Source organism: Marasmius oreades, chromosome 2, assembly GCF_018924745.1.
Source record: "Marasmius oreades isolate 03SP1 chromosome 2, whole genome shotgun sequence".
Classification (NCBI taxonomy): domain Eukaryota; kingdom Fungi; phylum Basidiomycota; class Agaricomycetes; order Agaricales; family Marasmiaceae; genus Marasmius; species Marasmius oreades.
Window position 1 is genome coordinate 2,032,010 of NC_057324.1, and position 20,576 is coordinate 2,052,585.

The 20,576-nt window shown below is 48.1% G+C and overlaps 9 protein-coding genes across 9 annotated transcripts; 4 read left to right on the top strand and 5 right to left on the bottom strand.

Annotated features, from left to right (window-relative positions):
* Positions 1–11: 11 nt before the first annotated feature.
* On the top strand, positions 12–806 carry E1B28_004297 (uncharacterized protein). The gene is made up of 4 exons (XM_043148759.1): positions 12–83; positions 136–179; positions 242–591; positions 652–806. Exons 2-3 carry the CDS (start codon positions 138–140, stop codon positions 482–484), a joined length of 285 nt encoding a protein of 94 aa, XP_043013361.1. The 5' UTR covers positions 12–83; positions 136–137; the 3' UTR covers positions 485–591; positions 652–806.
* E1B28_004298 (uncharacterized protein) lies at positions 778–3,478 on the bottom strand (the record flags this gene model as incomplete). Its single annotated transcript, XM_043148760.1, has 8 exons — positions 3,353–3,478; positions 3,153–3,294; positions 2,654–3,096; positions 2,180–2,587; positions 2,082–2,131; positions 1,695–2,022; positions 1,420–1,636; positions 778–1,366 (listed from the first exon to the last, which is right to left on the bottom strand). Exons 1-8 carry the CDS (start codon positions 3,453–3,455, stop codon positions 778–780), a joined length of 2,280 nt encoding a protein of 759 aa, XP_043013362.1. The 5' UTR covers positions 3,456–3,478.
* A 48-nt stretch (positions 3,479–3,526) lies between these two features.
* On the top strand, positions 3,527–5,890 carry E1B28_004299 (uncharacterized protein). The gene is made up of 7 exons (XM_043148761.1): positions 3,527–3,834; positions 3,887–3,976; positions 4,031–4,125; positions 4,180–4,320; positions 4,372–4,617; positions 4,681–5,617; positions 5,688–5,890. Exons 1-6 carry the CDS (start codon positions 3,657–3,659, stop codon positions 4,879–4,881), a joined length of 951 nt encoding a protein of 316 aa, XP_043013363.1. The 5' UTR covers positions 3,527–3,656; the 3' UTR covers positions 4,882–5,617; positions 5,688–5,890.
* Positions 5,891–6,037: 147 nt separating this feature from the next.
* On the top strand, positions 6,038–7,841 carry E1B28_004300 (uncharacterized protein; the record flags this gene model as incomplete). Its single annotated transcript, XM_043148762.1, has 2 exons — positions 6,038–7,226; positions 7,277–7,841. Exons 1-2 carry the CDS (start codon positions 6,223–6,225, stop codon positions 7,839–7,841), a joined length of 1,569 nt encoding a protein of 522 aa, XP_043013364.1. The 5' UTR covers positions 6,038–6,222.
* A 131-nt stretch (positions 7,842–7,972) lies between these two features.
* Positions 7,973–13,373, bottom strand: E1B28_004301 (uncharacterized protein). The gene is made up of 14 exons (XM_043148763.1): positions 13,268–13,373; positions 12,111–13,214; positions 11,629–12,055; positions 10,942–11,575; positions 10,547–10,880; positions 10,333–10,490; positions 9,903–10,277; positions 9,574–9,847; positions 9,420–9,521; positions 9,070–9,364; positions 8,960–9,020; positions 8,701–8,899; positions 8,281–8,643; positions 7,973–8,228 (listed from the first exon to the last, which is right to left on the bottom strand). The coding sequence occupies exons 2-14, from the start codon at positions 13,134–13,136 to the stop codon at positions 8,142–8,144; spliced, it is 4,335 nt and encodes a 1,444-aa protein (XP_043013365.1). The 5' UTR covers positions 13,137–13,214; positions 13,268–13,373; the 3' UTR covers positions 7,973–8,141.
* An 87-nt stretch (positions 13,374–13,460) lies between these two features.
* On the bottom strand, positions 13,461–15,369 carry IDH2 (NAD-dependent isocitrate dehydrogenase). The gene is made up of 14 exons (XM_043148764.1): positions 15,288–15,369; positions 15,176–15,238; positions 15,092–15,125; positions 14,992–15,044; positions 14,830–14,941; positions 14,763–14,780; positions 14,539–14,708; positions 14,353–14,486; positions 14,201–14,303; positions 14,017–14,148; positions 13,909–13,957; positions 13,801–13,855; positions 13,700–13,751; positions 13,461–13,643 (listed from the first exon to the last, which is right to left on the bottom strand). Exons 1-14 carry the CDS (start codon positions 15,342–15,344, stop codon positions 13,551–13,553), a joined length of 1,125 nt encoding a protein of 374 aa, XP_043013366.1. The 5' UTR covers positions 15,345–15,369; the 3' UTR covers positions 13,461–13,550.
* A 195-nt stretch (positions 15,370–15,564) lies between these two features.
* Positions 15,565–16,429, bottom strand: E1B28_004303 (uncharacterized protein; the record flags this gene model as incomplete). The annotated part of the gene is made up of 5 exons (XM_043148765.1): positions 15,565–15,651; positions 15,700–15,852; positions 15,903–16,024; positions 16,081–16,258; positions 16,319–16,429. The coding sequence occupies 5 exons, from the start codon at positions 16,427–16,429 to the stop codon at positions 15,565–15,567; spliced, it is 651 nt and encodes a 216-aa protein (XP_043013367.1).
* A 141-nt stretch (positions 16,430–16,570) lies between these two features.
* E1B28_004304 (uncharacterized protein) lies at positions 16,571–17,477 on the top strand (the record flags this gene model as incomplete). Its single annotated transcript, XM_043148766.1, has 4 exons — positions 16,571–16,721; positions 16,780–16,919; positions 16,978–17,028; positions 17,082–17,477. 4 exons carry the CDS (start codon positions 16,571–16,573, stop codon positions 17,475–17,477), a joined length of 738 nt encoding a protein of 245 aa, XP_043013368.1.
* Positions 17,478–17,637: 160 nt separating this feature from the next.
* On the bottom strand, positions 17,638–20,505 carry E1B28_004305 (uncharacterized protein; the record flags this gene model as incomplete). Its single annotated transcript, XM_043148767.1, has 10 exons — positions 17,638–18,883; positions 18,937–19,088; positions 19,152–19,222; positions 19,273–19,493; positions 19,553–19,728; positions 19,782–19,817; positions 19,867–20,160; positions 20,210–20,236; positions 20,304–20,340; positions 20,387–20,505. The coding sequence occupies 10 exons, from the start codon at positions 20,503–20,505 to the stop codon at positions 17,638–17,640; spliced, it is 2,379 nt and encodes a 792-aa protein (XP_043013369.1).
* Positions 20,506–20,576: the final 71 nt, after the last annotated feature.

The window sequence follows — 20,576 nt, forward strand, 5'->3', positions numbered from 1 at the left end:
GTCACGATACTGTGACGTGCGACTCTGCCTCAGCCTCAGATTCGAGAGTCACTGACCCGTTTATACCCTGCCTCCTTCAGCTGGTACGTGGAGTCTTCCTTCCAAGTATGCTATTTTCCTGATTATTGGATTTAGCTATGAGCAACAACCCTGGAACACCACAGCATCGTTCTCAAACGGTAAAGGCGAACTTTGTCTGACATACATATCTTGAGTCTTGACTTTCTCGTTCACGTTTCAGTCCACATCGAGTGGATCGCCTGCGTCCACTCTAGACTCTGAAACCCCACTGCAACCGCCGCGGTCACATGAATCGTCGCGAGGTTTATCACTCCGTAACAGTATATTCTCTGGTTCAAGTTCCTCGGTCAGTCCTGGTACACCAATCTCCCGAAAACCAGTGATTCGGTCGGACCCTTCCATTATAACATCCTTCGACCCTGCTGATAAAGAGCTGTACGACTTATGGGCACCGAAATCCTAGGTACATTGTATCTGTTTTGCTGACTACAAAGCAGTTTACGTGTCTCCGAACTGATCATACAATATAATGGATCAGGAAGATTGAGCATATTGGAATTCTCAGGCAATGTACGTTGATCATGTTTGGTGAGATATACTCTGAGTCTACTATGCAAGTGACAACAAAAGAGCGAGGAAGGTAGCCATGGAGCAGCAATGGTACAGGGTTCGGACATGGAAGCAACAGACAAAGCGAGAAGAACAAGAAAGATGATTGGAAGATAATATGTATACATGTTCAAACTGCCCTTGGCCTTACTCACCTCCACCGGCCAGTTCCAAAATCAGTCGGCATGCTACATCCATGAACACGTAGGGCGAAACAACATCATCATCTTTGAGTCCTGCCTCTTTGGCCTTTTCTTTGGTCGTAGCAGCCGGAGCGGCGCCGCCTGCAGTGTGTATCCCGTTTTCGAAGATTGATGGTGGACGTTCGTTCTCACCTGTTGTGACGATAACAGGTGAGTCTGGAGCAGATGTAGGTGCAGACGTCGGCGCAGATGTCGGTGCGGACGAGGAAGAAGTGTGTTGATGATTGGTCGAATTGCATGGAGGGATTATGTCGAACTTGCCCGCACCAGGCTCGGACGAGACCCGACAAGTCTTCTTGTGATGAAAGTCAACGAGATAGTTCGTCGAATCGACCATGTAGAGCTGGAGGTTCATATATACCACCACGTTTTGAACCCGGGCTCGTGTCTCAACAAAGTAAATTCCGCTTGCTAAGCGTAAATCCACTTCGCCTGGTCCATCCAGCCGCTTGACACGCTCAAGTTTCATTTTCCTTGGCCCGCTCATAGCGTCACTATCACCTCCACCATCTGCATCGCCATCCGATACCAATCTAGGGGAAGAGGTCGGCGTGCCGCGATCTCGAATCCAGAATATGTGACTTGCCTAGTTTTGACTCCACCTAGCCCTCCCAAGTTCTTTTTCTCCTTCCACTCCATACCCAACACCTTTAATGTCTTGTATATTTCCAGCATGATCTCCATCGGTGGGCTCCGACTTCGAATGCCAAAATGCCATTTCGTTCGGGCGACAGTAGGGTCTGTTTGTGAGGGTGAGGAATGTGAGGGCGATGGGTGGGAAGGATGTCGGCTTCTGCGAGAACCTGGAATGATTGCAAAGTGAGCTAGATGAAACAAATAGAAAGGTGCATCATGTCTCACTTCCGCTACCACCTCTCTCCCGTCGTGATGACGAAGATGCTGAAGAACTGGAATGTGGACCTTGACCACCGCCACGCGCTATTCCATCGTGTGGTTGTCCTTCAGGCAAACTTGAGTTGAGAACGGCAAAACCATCGCCGTTGTGGTGGTTCTGTTGAGGATTTTCGCCTCCGTCGCCCTCCAGAACTAACTCATCCTCTATATCATCCTGCTCCCCATCCAAAAGCTCCTCTGTATCACCAGATATAAACTCTTGTTCGAAAGGATTCACTTCGAGGTCGTTGACTCCACCTGGTGATAGGGCGCCCGGAGAAAGGGCATTTCGTGGCTAAGAAATGGGTCGATCTTTAAGTGAAGAAGAGTACGAAGAAAACGGGCATAGCTTACATCTCTGGCGGCTAGCTCGGCCTCTCTTTCTTGTTCTGCGAACACTGACACTGTCCAAGCATGAGGATTTAAACGAGTAAGAGAGAAATCAGTCATACAATCTTTCCCCAATCTCCTCTTATCCCTCAATAACATATACGCCACTTTGACTGCATTACCGTTGACCCCGTCTTCCCTTCTCAGAGCTTCCCAAACGTCCTCTTTTGTAACTCCCTGCATTCTTCCCGCCAGTTCTTCCACAACGTCTTCTTCAATTCTGCCCAGACCTTCAATTATTTCGAAATCCATGGGATGGATTGGAGGGGAAACCAATGTGGCCAACGTTCCAAGGACGGGTCCTGGTTTCGGAGGTAACGGAGAAAGGTACGCAGGAAGGTCGGTAGTAAAGAATGGATGTTGAATAATATCGGGGATCGTGATACGTTTAACTGGATCCACAGCCAACATTGACTGAATGAGGGATCGTGCATCGGGAGAAAGGTAGGATGGTGTGTGATATTCTCCACCTACAAGTATTAAAATGACTGTTATGAGACAGATAACGAGAAAAGACTAAGGGGTAGGTCACTCACGACTAATTTTGGAAAAGAGTAGCTGCACATCATCGTCTTCGAATGGAAGCCTGCCGCAAAGCATAACATACAAAATAACACCGGAGCTCCACACGTCAATCTCAGGTCCAGCATAAACACCTCCTCGTATCACTTCAGGAGCTGCGTAGTTGGGACTTCCACAGCTAGTGCTAAGGAAGTCGCCATCGCTGATTTCACTTGAAAGTCCGAAATCTGCGATTTTGACGTTGAGATCGTCATCCAGTAAAACATTCTCTGGCTTAAGATCGCGATGCACGATTTTAAGTCGGTGAGAATATTCTATTCCAGAGATGATTTGCTGGAAAAATCGCCTGGCACGAGTCTCATGCATGCGACCATGCTCAACGATGTAGTTGAAAAGCTCTCCACCTGCGTATTCCAAAACAAATATGATGTCCGTTGTGGTAAAGATGACCTCGTAGCTATGGGATAATGTCATCAGTGGTTTTTAGTGGGTATAATGTAAGGTTACACCCACAGCTTGATTATGTGGGGGTGTCTTAAGGCTCGCATGTACTCAAACTCTCTTCGAACTCTGTTTTTCGTTTTCTCTCTAGATATTGCGGCCTTGGATATATATTTCATTGCTACATGATGTCCGGTAATTGTGTGAACGGCCACTAGACTGACATGGTGAGTAAGGAGGGGGAGGATTTAGAGGTTACGATCAGAACGCACTCCTGACAATACCAAAAGTTCCTTCTGCGATGTCCTTGATCACTTTATATTCCCCAAGCTTGGAGGCTGGATGAACTTGGGCATCCTGTGTTGCAAGTCCCATGGTGGTAGTAAGGAGGAGAGACCCTTTTCTTCATCGCGGCCCGTACCCAAGGTCCGTGCGCAAGGTCCCAACTCTTTCTGATTGCTGCATGTGGAATAGGCCGCCCCTGCCCGTATACCTGCCTTACGCATGTTTCGTTTTCCCCGGCCGCTGAGATGATGACCACGCAAGGCGCTGCTTGATTGGCTGTTTTCTACATCGATGTCTACTATTGGGATTCGCTACATCTTGCTTGCTTTGGTCGCTACTATCTTCCCAGCTGTCGTCCAAGCCAGAACACATTCTATTCCTCGGCTAGATCCCTATGCAGACCCAAAGCACGATGTTTACAACCCATTACGCTACATTGCATCTGATACCTTGACTGCAATAGCCTTTTGTGAGTCGCCTTGCATTTGTATTCTCCAGGCCTCCTTAATCTTTCCTCGTAGCCTTGATTCTAGCAGTGGCGTTATCGCAGACATGGTGCATGGTAAAATGGGGAGCAAAATACATGTTGGCAATGACAATCGGTGCTTACAGTGAGCGTTTATTTATGAACGTCCAGCATATTTGGTCTTAAAGAACACTCCCAGCATTCGCATTTGGCATAAGTGTTCGATTTGGCCTACATTTACATCCCCAATCGAAAGGCTTGTATATTGTGGAGTATTTATTCGTAGTTCTCTCTGTGCGTCACTACTCATTTCTGCGTATGAAATTCGCTCAACGATCTTTTATCTAGCCTTGTGCATTTATCGCTGCCGTGTATGTGTTGCTTGGCCGTCTAGCCAGATACATCGAGTGCGATAAGCACCTTCTTGTTTCTCCGCGAAAGATCACATTGGTTTTCGTGTCATCCGACGTAATGACGTTTCTCATCCAGGTTAGACTCTCTCTCTCTTTCAGACTGGACGAGATCTCACTGGTTGTGAAGGCCGCAGGGGGTGGTACCACCACTGCCAATGACCCTGATCTCATCATGATTGGGTCCAGAATATTCTTGGCTGGATTAGCGCTCCAACTCGCCTCATTTGTGGTTTTCTCTATGATATACATCATTTTTTTATATCGAGTACGCTTCCACGAACCCACCGCATGGCAAATGGATGCTTCTCAGAAGTGGTACGACGACTGGCGTGCTTTGGCTGCAGCGCTTTTCGTGAGCTGTATTGGGATCCTGGTGAGTTGGATGGTAGCCACGAATTTTTGATACTTTGGGGACTGACCGTGCAACAACTACCAGGTTCGGTCCGTATATCGAACTGTCGAACTCTCTGAGGGGTTCGGAGGTCATCTCTCAACAACCGAATCATATTTTTATCTATTGGACACCCTCCCGTTGTTCGTTGCCATTGTTGTATATATGCCTTTCTGGCCGGGAAGATTCATCAAGCTTCGCGATACAAAGAAGGAACAAGAAAGCGGCATTGGCAATGTCAACTAGCTCAAGGTAGTCCATCTTTGTTATGGATATGATAGAAGGGGTGGAAGTTATAATTGTTACCGGATAGGATGCACGATAATGTAGAATCTAGATCTATAGACTGCTCAAGAATGCGATGAGACTCGAACTGTTTTGTGTTGAGGCCTTTTGTTTTTCTTCTCTCTCTCTATTACGGGCAAGCATCCCCTGCAGTCCAGCTTTCTGCTTTGACCGATTCCGTGCACTAGGACCCGTAGCCTTCACCTCGTGTACAGTCGTGGACGAAGAAGTTTGTCTTTTTGACTCTATAGACGACTCCGCAGACGACGAAGAGTCAGCTACATGTTGACTCGATGTGAATCGGGATAGAATTTCCGTATTAGTGGATATTGAATCTGAGGAGCGCCCCGTCCTGGACAATGTCCGTTTCCGTTGAGGAAACAATGATGCATTGTCATTCTGCACGACTCTCCTACTCAGGTAACCGCAATTGCCACAAAAAATCTGCAGAAACTTGGCATTCGTAGTCTTTGAATTTCCCCCTTTCCGTTTCAAATTGTAACGAACGAGCCTGGTTGTACCCTGGTTCTCGAACTGCCCATGCCAATGGAGAAATGCACCACATTTTGAACACAGGTTGGGAGGTATGTCTGTTTCATTGATATTGTTTCGCAAATTGCGTGAATTATGAAGAGCCGCTAACGGTGGGGACAGAGCAAGTAGGGTTGGAAAGGTTTCACGGAATTTTCTAGTCGAGGTATCGACCATGTTTAAGTTGGCATTGGTCATATCCTTTAAATTGTGGCACTTACATTATGCTGTGCTAGAAGTTCTCGGAGGGTTCTTCTTCGTTATTCATGTTCAGCTCCTTTATACCCAAGTTTATACCGGGCCTAGGATCTGAAAGTCATTATATCGGGACGTTCAACAACTTCGACCGTACTATTGATTCCAGGGCAGCACACGATCCAGAAATACCTTCAAGTGCGCTTCCGATGCACAGCTGGATTAGGACCACAGTTACACCGCGACTAGCCCAGCCCAAATCTGAAACTTATGATTCATCTTGGGCAGTCTGGTTCATCCTTGGGCTATTCCTCTCTCGTTGAAGGATAATAAATATTAAATAAAGTTCAATTTACCTCGTGGCGATTACCTAATTTGGTACTATTAGCGCCTCAGCTTACATGAGCGTGAAGAACAAAGAACTCGGTTTGACGTTGTTCTCTTTCTTTTTGTTCTCTCTGCAGGGACAAAGCGCAGAGGAGACAAAAGGAAACATGGAGGCAACTAACTGGTTCCCACAAATCTTTTCTCATTTACCGCCATCATCGTACCTCTACCTCGAGACTACCACCAAGCATGCCACGCTCCTCACACGCGCCAAGTGCACATCCCCCCATAAGTTACCCTCGTGCATACGATGCCTCTGCTATATCCTTCTCCTCTGCCAATACGTCCACCACAACACGTCCAAGGAAATCCTCCCTTACACTCTCAAATCCAATGGGCTGGCTTTCCCGCAATTCGACCCAATCCTCTTTGTCCTCTTCTATCAGGACCAAACGGGCCTCAGGTTCTAAGTCTCCTAGATCTATAGAGCTCGTATCGGAGCGTGTAGGTCCTCTTGGTCTCGGTGCCACCGTTGTACGCACCCCAGAAGAGGCCTTGCAGGATTCGCGTGTATGCCTTACTAGATATAACGAACGGAAACCCTCTCTAGTTGAAATGGGACACAAACCAACAACACCACCCATGTACCAGAATCCTTCCCCGATATCTGTTACAGTCTCTCTTCCACTGAACAGTCCACCAATGTCACTCACATCCGATGAATACGAATCAGGTGCGGATGTGGATGCTCAGGACTCTGAAGACCACATCGAATGTGAAGAGGATGAATTTCACCCCATCGACGGAGAGACAGATCTTTCGCCACCGGTTCCTTTTGAATGTCCTCGTTCTTCCTTGAAAGCCACGCGGCGCTCCAGTACGGAGGACTTGTCTCAAGTTCCTCCTCTACCTAACAATATTGGGCCATATTCCGCACCACCAGAGTTCCGACCAATCTTGTTGTCAGAAGTTCCCTCAGGGCCCGCAGATTTCTCCAAAAGCATGATAACGTTGGAGACATGTACTCAAACGTATCGCACGACAATGGACACGTTGACTTCACGGCCTTCGCAACTCTCTGCCTATCTAATTTCACTGTTACCTCCTCGACAGCGAGCATATTCCAATGCTTCCTCTGTTTATTCAACATCTAGCGAAGATATGTCGGCTTACCGGCATCATCTCGCGTCTCAAGGGTTGATTTCCCGTACGACTTCCAACATTCATATCTTTCTCGACCGACCTAGCGCACCGTGAGTCTTACCATCGTTTACACACACTCACCATATTGATTTCTTCCCAGGTACACACATATTCTCAACTACCTCCGCTCTTCCACCCCACCAACTGGAGTTTCTGAAATTCTGCCCCGCGCTGCGCAACTGCAATCCTACAGTCAATCCCGGTTGGATGCTCTTCTCGAACTACGCGACGAAGCAGCCTACCTCAGACTTGACGGGTTATTAAAGCTTTGTAACGACGAAGTAAATCAGCGGCAGCACATCTCGTCTCCTCGATTACACACCCGTATTCAGTCGCGTACTCTCCGCAGCTCTCCTGACAACGGTCGTTTCTCCGCACAAAGCCAACCGGCGTCGGTGCATGCCCTCTCACTGGAACAGAACAGTGACGCGGGGAGTCAACCGTCTAACGTTTCCATTTTATCACCCAAATCCCATAGTAACCTATCCCCAGGGCAGATCTTCGAGGTTGAGGCCAAGGACACAGGAAGAGTGAGAATATGTTCACCACCTACTCCTCAATCCTGGTCTGGAGATGGACGGTCTAGTGGTGCCAGTGGCGCAAGCTCGACGAGAAGGAGAAGCAGAAACAGGGTTTTTAACGATCCTCCAGCGGGCTGGATATAGATCTTCCTTCCTTTTTTCTTATTGTGTTCATTCCCCTGCGTACTCTCTACAGTGTACTCTATGTAGCCAGTTTTTGTATCGATACTGCACTCCAATTGTCCATAAGTCATACTTAACATTCTTAATTTCTCGTTCGAAGGCATTGTACATGGTGGTAGTTATAATAATGAAAGCATGGAGCATGTCGCTATGACGGATTCCGGGTGGGGCAGGGGGAGTTAAAGGATGGTAAAAAGTAGAAACGAAAGGGAGGTAAGAAGCGATTGTTCATAGTGGCCTTATGTAATTAATGGTTACAAATTACTTCTGTTCCGGAGTAGCGTATGGGTTAACGCTGTAAACCTTGATGACAGGAGGGCTCTTGGTCAGGTCAGCAGTAACGATGACCTGAAAATCAGTTAATACCATGGAAGGGGAAATCAATCAAGCATTAACGCACAGGAACAGTCATCAGTTCGCGGATATCCTGAATCTTATGACCAGAATGAGCGATACGAAGCCCCTCGAACTCAGGCTTCGGGTTGGTAATTGAGAGGAGTCTCTGCTTGGATGTTTCGTCCACTTTGACGACTTCACTGCGTCCCAACACAATTTCATCGTCTTCAGCATCATCCTCGTCAAATAACGCCTTCTCATCGTGAACAGAGCGAGAGGTAACTTCCATTTTGAGGGCGTGTTGTTCTGCGTTACGTTTCACTTTCTTCAAATGTTCATCGTCGCTGTTCTCCGCCAGCCAGGTGATGACATTCTTACTCGACCAATATATCTGGAGAGTGTGGGTGTGCTCATCATAAACGTGATTCTAGAAGATCGACATAAATAGTCACGTTTGCTGCCCGTTGACAAATGATATTCTCACCTCGATGGGCATCTGGTCGACGTGCACCCGCTTTTCGATACCAAATTCAGGGACTAAAACATCGAAGGCTGCCTCAAGCACCGCGACAACCTTGGCTTGACGAACGACAGGACCGTACCGCTGTGTAAGGTCTGATATGAAAACACACAGGTACAAATGAGTTGACTGCTCCTGTGCCAATACTGCCGAATCACGTTTACTGCAAGCAAAATGTTCGTCAGATTGACGTGAACAAACTCAGAAAAAAAATGATGCTCACATGTTACATTGTTGTGCCACCTTCGCCACAGCGTCACGATCCATGGTGAACTTAGGTTCAGCTAAAGATACGTCGATAAGAAGGAAATCTCAGACAGACTGCATGCATACCTCCAGCCTGGAGAATAGACTCGACTTGACGGTGCACAAGGAGGTCTGCGTAACGCCGGATAGGCGAAGTGAAATGGGTGTATAGGGGTACGTTCAACGCATAGTGATGGTACTTGGCGATATCCAGCATCCCTGCGCAGAAATACTTCGCCCGTTGAGTAGCTTTAAAAGACAGCAATTCGAGGAGTCGACGAGCGTTCGGACTTGCGACGCTCTGGATGGATTTCATAATGGAGCCTGCAGATGAGGTATCGATCGCATAGCCCAATCGGGCGGCGCGTTCAACGAAAGTGTTCTGAAAGAACACTTGTAAATCCTTTGAAGCGCAGTAGAAACGGAAATGTACTAACGAGACGACGTTCGAGCGGTGTATCGTGTCGACGCAAAAGCGCTTGTTCCGGAAGATGTACTGCGGCGTGATGAGCAACAGCAGTATTGGTCAGGATCATAAACTGATGTACGCAATGTGAACAGTAAGTTAACGTTCAAGATACGGATGCGTACCTCTTGAATCAAATCATTAGCGTCATTTCGGGCATGTTGCCAACAGTCGGTCGGCATTCCGTTCTCATCGAGTTGGAACTCGAGCTGTAGAGAATCAAGACTCAGGGTCCCCTTTTCGAAACGCTGAGCTCGGAGTTTAGTAGCAAGATCGTGCAATGTTTTAATGTCGTGCTCAATGTCACCCGCTCCGTGTTCTGGCGCTACCGGCACGCTACCCAAGGGCTTGCCTTCAATAACGTTCTGAGCATCATCATAAGAAAGCTTGCTCGCCGATCTGATATACTCTTCTTTGAACGATACTAGCGAACAGAGCATGATGAACCACGAACCTGATGACCGTTTTACCAAACCATTTCATCAACACTGTCGCCTCTTTACTCAAGGTGAAAATGACCGAGAACGTCAAGCGGTCTTGGCCTGGAACAAGGCTGCAGAGTTGCTCGCTCAAAGCAGGAGGGAGCATGGGAACTGCGCGTTGAACAAGATAGACGCTAGTAGCTCGTTTACGAGCATCACGATCCAAAGCGGTATTGGGCTTGACAAAGTACGACACGTCTGAAATGTGGACACCAATGTCATAATTCCCGTCCTCGTTAAGCTTGATGGAAATGGCGTCATCGAGGTCTTTGACCGTCGCAGGGTCAATCGTGAACACTCTTTCCCCACGCAAGTCTTTCCTGATCTCCAGTTCGCGTTCAGGAATCCTTCAAAATAGAGATGATCAGCCTCAATATTTAGGTACAAGGCATATCAACTCACGTCCACGGAATTGGCGGCAAGCACTTCAAGACGTTATCAGTGAACTCCTCTGTCGGGAAGTTGCAATCTTTAAGAAGTGCACTAGTTTCGACCTCAATGTCACCAATAGGTCCAAGTTCCTCAACCAGAGTACCGAATGGATGAAGTGAGCTGATAGGCTGAAACGATAATACAAGATCAGACAAGTAAAGAATATTAGGTTGAAACGACCAACATGACGTTTAATGCAGGCCACGAAGAGCTTGTTCACGTAAGCTTCGGGATTCTGAACGAAGTCGGGCGGAGCTTGCTCGGTGGGGATAGCAATAAGAGGGACTCGTTTGTCAGTTGGTTTGAACCACACAATCTTTGGTCGTTCAAAAGGAGCACGTCTAGGCTCATCACCACGATCACCTTCACGCTCTCTACGTTCCGCTTCTTGCTTCTCCTTGGTAGCAGCAGACGAAGGTCGCAATAATCCTAGGGTACCTGAAAACAGTTGCCCTGGCATGCGTTCAACCACTGCCACGACATGTCCAGCGAACTGAGGTTTAACATCATCAGTAACTCTGCAGTATGATGTCTAATTAGCATCATGGGCTGTTGAAAACAAGACAAGGCACGACATACTCTTCATCCTCAAATAACATCAGCCCTTGTCCTTCGACCTCAACGTCGTCTTTTTTCTTGTCATCCTTGCGACCAGCTACTCCCTTGGGATCGTAGGCGGCGTTCTCTTCCTTCTTTCTCTTCTTTTCTTCCTTCTCTTTCTTTGTTCCCCAGACCTCGTCCACATCAAGTAGTTCCACAGCGACGATGTCACCTTCGAGTGCACGATTCCTGTCCTTGGAACCACAGATGTAAATGTCGGCGTCGAGAACTTCCGTTGCCACGTAAGCATCGGATCGGTTGCGCTTGTTTACTCGAAGAATTCCAACGACCAACTTCCCTGCAGCCAATAGAGGAGGGAGTGATGCCTGTGGAAGATAAGGTGCGAAAAGGGACTTTCGTTGGGGTTGCTGTTGTAGCTGGGATTGGAACTGTTGTTGCTGCTGCTGTAGAAGGTTCATTCCACCCAATCCCATCCCCATCATATTAGCTGCCATCATATTGGGTAGCATATTGGGGAAGCTAAACGACGCCATCTTTTGATGATGTCCTCCAGCCGCCGCCCGGAATTGTTGTAGGCTCTGCAGCTGCGCTTGGGCTTGCGCAAGATCTGCAGCAAAGGCACCATTGCCTTGTACACCACCAACACCGCCGTCTGTTTTAGACCATATCAGCCCACGAACGGAATAGAAAATCAGTTATACTGACTAATACGCCAGCTATTATCGGCTCGTGAGACCTGTCGAGAATGACCATTGAAACCTGCAGGCGGTTGGAAACCGTCATCAAAGGTGTCCTGATTGAGTCCAGGGTTGAACCCTGCACCAGAAGCCTTATTGACCACATTAACACTATGTCTTCGTCCGTGACCGCGTGGAATACCCTGTGATTGTCCATCAAGACCAAGATTAAGCCCGCCAAGGTTCCCGAACTGTCCCATTCCATTCTGCGCTCCACCAAAACCGGGATTCCCTGATATACCCACAGGTACAGTGCTTTGCACACGCCGATGAGCTCCGCGATTGGGAGCCAGGCCGGGAGTTTGGAAAGATAGAACCTGGTTAGATGCCAACTGTTGCTGATACAGAGCCTGCTGCTGTTGCTGCAAGGCTTCAATTTGACTTTGAATGGCAATCTACAACAATAAAGTAGTTGAGTGCCCCAGAACCGGAGAGTTAGAAAGGACATACCTGTTCTGCCATGATTCCAGTGATTTCACCGCTGTCGGATTTTCTATGCGTTCCGGATTCTGGGATATCGGAACGATAGTTCTGCTGTTGTTGCTGTTGAGGAAATTGAAAACCGACGTCTTCGTTTATAGGACCACCCATAGGGGGGTTGAGCCTCTTTGCGCCAAACATGAAGTTGGGTGCTAACTGAGGACGACCAGTGGGTCCAAGCGGGTCACCTTGCTCTTGTTGAGCAGCCAATGCAGCAAATCTAGGCGCCGTGAAGCTCTGCGATTGGGACCTGGGTTGATGGCCAGATGTTTGGTAGAAACTCTCTTGTATCTCCCCCTCTTCCATAATTGGGCCGGAACCATCTTCCACATCTTCCATCATAGCACCAAATTGAGGAGCAAAGGAGTTGAAATTTCCAGACAATGTCGGAGCGCCAACAGAAGCGGCTTTCCTATGCTTGGGTTCTGACGCCGGATAAGATCCACCGCCTGGTAGGAATACGGGTGCATTCACAGGAAGGTTGGAAGTGTGGCCAACCGAAGCGGAGGTAATATACGTGTTAGAGACAGGAGGCTGTGGTGACGTGGACTTTAGATCGGCAATGACACGCTGGAGCGAAGAAAGAGCATCGCTGGACTCCTTGCTGTGCGGAGAGGGAGAAGATTGCTTGGAGACCGACAGATCCTTTGGGTTGTTGTTACGGTTGGCTTGTGAGACAGATGGCTGCGCCTTGCGCTGTGGTTGAGATCGTCCTGAACCGCCCAGATTTTTGCTGCGCTGGTCGGACTTCTTGTTGTCTGATACTTTGCGAGATGTAGTCGTTTCTGAGCCTGATTCTGGAGCAGATGCAGATGTAGCTGCAGGTTTCTTCACGCTGTTTCTGGACGTAGGTCTGTTATTCCCTTGACCAGAACCGCTAGATGGAGGCCTAGGATTCGAGACATTTCGCTTGGCGCCGCGATTATTGCCTGAAGAAGCGGGTTTCTTCTCATCCTTCTTGGAAGGCTGAGCTTGTGGCGTAACTTCGTCGGTCATGTCGTTCGTAAGAAAAGCACTAGAATAAGTGTTTTATGGGTGTTCAGAGTCTTTTTGGGTTTCGATTTTTTGAGATAGCTGCGATACGCGAATCTGAGAGCGAGTTTGGGATAAACAGTAAAGTGAAATACCTGTCAGTTGGAATGTGGGGATAACTGTGAAGGCTTTGCCCTGTGGGGCGAGTGAGGGGAAGGAATGCGAGTGGGGTGTTTATCGGGACAGAGTATGAGTTCACTCTTAACCTCCTGTCACGACCCGTCACCAGACGACCATGCCTTAAGATCTTCCCACGACCCCAACTTGGCTCGCTGCAGCCAAGGCGGTGCGTGACTTCAATCTATCAATAGTACGTACTTGTTTGAGGAACTGTGCGGTACATAAATCTAGGTGTCTATGAGTACTGATAAATTATACCTATGCAAGCTTCTGAATGATAGCGTTGGTATATTGCTGGGTTGTGGCCTTGCCTCCCAGATCTCCAGTAATTGTCTTGCCCTCAGCAATCGTCTACAAGTTGAGCAAGCTTCAGCGCGTGTATTGAAGCCATAGTTATGCTTACGTACCGTCAAGGCCGCCTTTTCAATCTTCTCGGCATATTGGTTGAGGTTCATGTGTCTGACGACGCTGTCAGCATTCCTGTACATACCTCCCATCGACGACTGACCTCAACATCATCATTGATGACAGGAGAAGAGCGGTAGGGTTAGCTAGCCCTTTGCCTACAGTGAGCCGAGCATCAATGATCTGTTGGAGGCTTGAATTTGTTACTCGCCTGCGATATCTGGAGCAGAGCCGTGTACGGCCTCGAAAATGGAAGCATCCTGAACACCGGTATGGTCAATCACATTGTCAGCTCGAACCATAGACTTTGGTGTCATACCCGACCGATGTTTCCAGAGGGAGTGAGACCAAGGCCACCGATAAGGCCAGCACACATGTCAGAAAGAATGTCACCGTACAAGTTGGGCATCACCATGACACGATCAGAGTAAGGTTTTGGGTTTTGCACAACCTGGGAGCGCGACGATGAGGGGGGGTGTGGGGGTGTACTAAGCTAAACCCACCTGTAGACAGACGCGATCCAAAAGATCCTCATCGTATGTGACATCGGGGAAATCCTTAGATATCTCCCGGCACGCCGACAAAAACATACCATCGGACATTTTCCTGTGAAACCTGTGAGCTTAATGACAGAAATGGAATGATATTGTCACACATGATGTTTGCTTTGTGTACAGCTGTGACACGCTTTCTTCCTTGGGATTGAGCGTAGTGGAAAGCATAACGCGCGACGCGTTCCGATGCTTCCCATGTAATCAATTTTATCGACTGTACAACACCGTCGACGACCTGAAAGAAGTGATGAGCAGAACAGCCAAAGTTACGGTCACTAAAGCCATACTTCGTGCTCGATCCCGGAGTATTCTCCTTCCGTGTTCTCGCGAATGAGTACCGTGTTCACGTCCTCATAGGGAGTCTTAAATCCTTTGATAGAAATGCAAGGTCGAACATTGGCGAACAGGTTGAAAGTTCTACGGAGAGTTAAGTTCAACGAGACGTGCCCCTTCCCGACTGAGACCAAAATTCAGACGCGATAATGTGATTCGGATATTGTCTGAGGCTCACTGGGAGTTGCCAAAGGACCTAGAAAGGCCTCAGAATCAAGTTTGAATCGATTACAGTGACCACACACCTTTCAATGCAACAGTGTTCCGCTTGACGGACTGAATAGCCGCATCGGGAATAACTGTCTTTCCTCCCTTCAACACGGGCGTAACACTAACTTCCTCCCATTGAATGGGTACCTAAGGTATATTAAGGATGAATGGCGACATAGGGTAGAAATGGAGTGTACTTGAGCTGCGGTGTAGATGCTTTTGATCGACTCGCTAATTTCGGGGCCAATGCCTATGAAGAATTAGGCAACATTAGACGCAAAAGACGCCATTACTCGCCATCTCCTGGAATAAGGGTGACAGTATATTTTCCCTGTTGTGGCTAGGTGAGACAAGTCTTTTCGAAGGGTCAAGCCTCCTTACGTTGCTTCCCTTTTGCCCGGCGAACGCAGCGGTCGGGGAGGCAGAAGCATAGCGTCTGACAGCCTAAAGAGGCGATAAGAGCTTTGAAAGTAACTTGAAATCAGTCATGTACCTGCGAGTTTTTCAACGCGCCCTGTGCGATGCCAGAAAATGACCGTGGTACCAACATGATTTGGTATGAGTAGACCGAGAAAGTCTATATACATAAACAAAAATATTTTTTTCCTTCTTCTTCCGAGGGTCATGTGACTCTTGTGGGGTAGTTCAAGCCAAGTTCAAGCGCTCAAGCGCTCAATAGGCGGCGTCCCGAGTCGAAACCAAAGTATTTATTGTACACAACTGCATAGATATCTAGAACAAGCGAACTAATGTAATTCGAAAGCAGTACTTCAACTGCTCAAAATCCCATTGAGCTGTTGCCGGTACCGTTCCAACGTCCTCTCCGCCTCCTCTTCCTCCATCTTGTCCTCCAGAGACTAGATATAATTAGATCCTCAAAAAAAACAGTATTGAAAACCACCCACCGGAAGTTCTGTACTGACGGTCCCCGCCTGGCCTAGTTTCCCATCCGTGAGCTGGAAAAGAACTTTGTCTACCTCTTCGTCAGCTTCCTCTTCCAACTCTTCGTCGTCGTCCATCTCCAATGTATCTTCCAACATCTCCTCCATGATTCCTGCCTTTGGGGGGGATTTAGCAAAGTTACACCGTGGCACGAACACCGTTTGACCTTCGTCATTTCCATGCTCATCTCCCTCATGGTTTGACTGATCTGCGGAAGTTTGATCAAAGAATTTGAAAGCTTCATGATTTCCGTTGACTTCTCCAACGATCCAGTCACTTTGACCATGGCTGCGGAAGACCTTGCTTGAGGTACGCCCCTTTCAAGCTCGTGTTATGCAACGTACCCATCTGATGTTGTAGTTGTGTTCCTATTGAACCGAGCCTGGCTTTGCTGACGGAGAGCCTGTCCTTCTGTTTCTCGCTTCTTACGACCTCCTTCGCTAAAATACGAGCAGACTTGACATCTCCTTTCATCGCTAGTTGTTTGACGGTCTGTCGAGCCTTATTCGTAGCAGTATCTAGCTAATGGACAATGAGCACTCGTAAATTCTGGAGGTAAGTTAAAGTGCATAAGATTCCAACCTGCCTCATTTCCCTATCCAGATGCCGGCTTTCTGTTCGTAACTTGGCCTGCCATGCACGAACCCTCTCTTCTGGCGTTGGACCGTACAAGAACCGATTGATACTTTGCATAAAGAATCAGAGAAAGCAACGACTCAGATGATGGTGTGTTTGGGTAGCTTCCCGTTTTGGTAATGCCCCGAGCATAAAATGGCGCTGCGCGGCACGGTGTTTATCTCCAACCAGGTCTGGTACCGCCCACACCCACAAACTATGTTCCTGTACACTATCTTCTTGCTATTCGTTGCCATCCTCGTCGCTGGCGACTTCATACCCACCGCTCCAGGTCCTGGTGACTCTTATGCAGCTGGTGGTCACTGTGTAATTAAGTGGGATGCGGGTGACTGGAAGAACATGACGATAAGTATGATACCACCGCCTTTTTACTGTCCTCGACGTCCAGGTTTCTTATACATTGATAGTGTTGATGTCGGGCTCCAATACTGATATGCATTTAGTCACTATTGTTGCTTCTGGTCTAGATGGTAGTGACCCCTCTCTCTCGCCTTTCAACTGGACCTGCCCAGAGGTCTCTCCCAACTCAGTCATCTACTTTTATCAAGTATCTCACTCTTTCTTTGTACAGTGTTAACTGTTCAGCTTACCACACCCGTTTCTAGTTCGTACACGGCAGTGACATTCAGGACTTGAGATGGACAACGCGTTTCCTTGTCAGCTTTCAAATTCACGGCGCATATAACCCTATTTAAATGTCTCTTCACAGATTACTTCTCCATCGGGCGCTCATACTTTACCGGAACACGCCTCGCAGCCAAACGGTGACCAGATCCCTTGGGGTATCGGCAAGCTGTCCGCCTCTAGTTCGAACCCTTCATATACTGCGACTTCAAGCTCAGATTCTTCAAACATGAAGGTTAATGCCAACGAAGATAACTTTGCTGGACTTCCCTCGCCTTCAAAAATGAGTAACTCTGGTGCGCCTGAAAGACAAGCCACTCCAATCCTCGCTCTCCCTCCGGATCCCGGTGCTTCTGGTGCCGCTTTAGCTTACGGTTCTAGGGGTTTCAATTCTGGTATTCGTTCAGTTGAGAAACGGCCAAGCTGGTTTCCGTCTCTGAGTGCGGTACTTGTCCTCTCTGCTATTTCATGGTTAGTGTAGGAAACAGAAGAACAAACAAATAGTTGTAGGCTTGTATTACAACGCTGATATGTATTGGAAGGCATGTTCACTTCTCCGATGCGGGACAGAAAGTAAATTACAAACATATTTAGCAATAGGTAAAAGTAAGGAAAAGTTAAATTATGTCAAGCGCTCAAGCTCAAGATCCGGGTCCACGAGGTATCTGGTTCACTAACGCTTCCCAGTAATAGTTCCAATCTGTCCCATCTACAGCAAGACGAGGGTCTGGGCCGTGCATAGGCATACATGTTTCTGAGTTGGTCCATCCCCCGAAGTCCCCGCTACTCGATGTACCGGCCATGTTCCCCCATTGAACGGAACCATTGATGCCTTCCATGGGATTGCTGACGATGTTGAATATCATCTGGGCTGTGGAATCGTCCTCAGCAGCTGGACTGCCGGACGTCGAAGATAGGTGATCACCAACCGGTTGTTGGAGACGCTGGAAAAGGGGTGAATGTGTAATGTTACCATTGCTAACATTACGATGGATGTCGGAGGACAGTACGTTAGGTTGCTTCATCGACTGCGGTTCGGAGGTTTGTTGCTGGAAGCTCAATAGAAGTTCGGCATTCTCAGTCCCAGAGGTGTTAAGGCCCTCTCCATCGGTGCCGGTTTGCTCCACCGGTTGCCTTCTCTCCAAGGCTTTATTCTTCAAGAACTCTATTGTCTTCAACTCTCTCAGCGTGGTTTCATCCATCTCCCTGAAGCCCTCATGATCCTTCATAAAGGTATCAAGGATGGTATGCATAGTCTCTGCATCCTTTCCATGCGGATGGATGACGAGGTAGATGCCGCTGATCATTGCAGTCTGGAATTCCCGATAGGCGTTACTGAGGGCTAGGCGAGTTTCGTCGTTCGTCTTTTCTCGGAAAGCTTGCCGAACTTGAAAGTCTGTCATGGCAGATTCAAAACAGGCATTTCGGGAACGAGCATAGCGGTCTGAAGATAATCGACGCAGTATGTAAGGCCGATGCAGGCTCGTACGAACAAAGAGGGTTTCGGTAATGAGGAGATAGCGATGGACGGGAATAAAAGGGTGCTTTTCGTCCAGTGACGTGTCTGGCTCAAGTGAATAATGAGGGGGAAGATTCCCCATGAATTTGATCAATTCGTCATCCAGCATCACAACCTCTGAATAATGACTGGGTCGCACTTTCTGAAAGTGGTGCACGATTCGTCCGATAATGACGGCTAGTTGATGTCGCAGGATGCAGAAGGACATGCGAGTCGGAGAGGAGAGGGGTGAGGGGGAATGTGTGTTAGCTTCTGATGACTCATCATCTAGATTTAGCGGTGGTAGTGTCGAGACATAGTCGTCCTGTATAGATGTCGGTCTTCCTAAGACTAGTGCGTATGATCTGTCGGCATGGTACAAATACGACCTGAACAGATAATGCATGAGCAGATGGATTGGCCAAGACTCTGTCAACCTTACCAGATCCTCCGACGATACTCTACCACTTTAGAATCCATCCCCATACTGGCACCGTCACGATGTAAACCAAGCGCTTCTGCTGTGCGCACAGCTGCACCCAATTGACTCCAGCATTCTGTGATTCGACGATCGAAGGTCAAAAATCGTGCACTCTGCGGAGCAAATAAACTAAGAGTTAGTCTGGAGGTGCCGAACTAATGATGATCGAAACTTGCCAAAAGCCGCGTCAAGACGATGTCTAGAGAATCAGGCTGAATGGCAGCTGCTATCAGAAGTGAACGACGAGCTGAGGAAGCCATGAGTCAGGAGTACGATGATAACGGAAATGGCACGAACAGGACCAATAGTAACGAAGTGAGGTTACCCTTCGACTTCTGGCATCCCCTGCAATTTCCTCGGGAGCGAGCCTCACCGCGATTGCCAAGACTACGAAAAGCAGAGGGAGAAAACGAACATCGTTTGGGTTGGTAGCTCCGACCCCATGGGCTCCATGTGCACAGACTGAGGCATATGCCGCGCGGAAATCCTTCTCGGATATTGCGTAACGGGTCCAATTTCTAAATAGACAGAGAAGATTCGATCAATGAAACGAGGGGGCGAGACCATCGAGACCAACATTTGACGAAAGTAATAGTTAATCAACACGTCAGAAGTTCGTAGCGGAGGAAGTTCTTGCAGAATTTCCGGAATCTTGTGGGGAGAAACTCCACACTCTTGCACAAGGGTTTTGAGATTGTCGGCGGCTGAAGGTTCTAATGGTTCGATTCCCTTCGGTTTTTCGCCTGTGCGTATCTGCAGAGAGGTAACGATTCGAGTTCGAACATTAGAAAGTGAAAAAGACGTACGAATTCTGCTGTTTGAGGCATCACTGCATTTTGGAGCTGAAAGGTCGTCAGTATTACCACCACAGTGAAAAGTATAGGGACACACTTGTTCTATGACGGAACCGGGAGCTATGCTTCCCGATGCGCTATTGCCATACCACTTTCCACTCTGAAAAAGTCCACCTGTAGCTGGTGGATCATCGTCGTTTTGAGAGCGCATATCGTCATCTACATGGGATAATGAGCGACGCCGTGCCGTGCTCCGGAAACTGATGTCGCAAAACTGAGGAAGAGCTGCCTCAATGATGTGCTCTAGCCTCGAAATCCTTGCGCTGAGGTCATGATCAGACTTTCCCGGTGTATAGGCCTTGCAGAGTTCGGGGACTTTTCGTGCGACACACTATCAATACCATGAGAGGAGGATTTCAAGGATGAGCAGTGAAACTAACATGAGAACAGGGTGTTTGACGATCGCACTATAGGATGGTGAATCAATCGAGCGGGGTCAGTCCAAAGCTTATCCATGTAAAGTGGTTTACTTACCTTCTGCTTTCGACGATGACATTCCCCGCATGAGAAACTGCGATATGATGAGAGAAATGGATATAAAAAGGTGCGACTCATACCTAACTCGGGTTCTCTGCTTTTTCGACAGTGAGCCCTGCTCTTCTTCTTCTGACTTCTTTCGTTTCGAGGACATGGTAGGTGAATTCGGCTCAGCAATAGGGGTCGTTGGTTTGACCATGGACGTCAGTGTAAGAGATCAAAATGAACAGAAACGGAATTACGCCCATCGGGTCGTCCGAGTGCCCTACG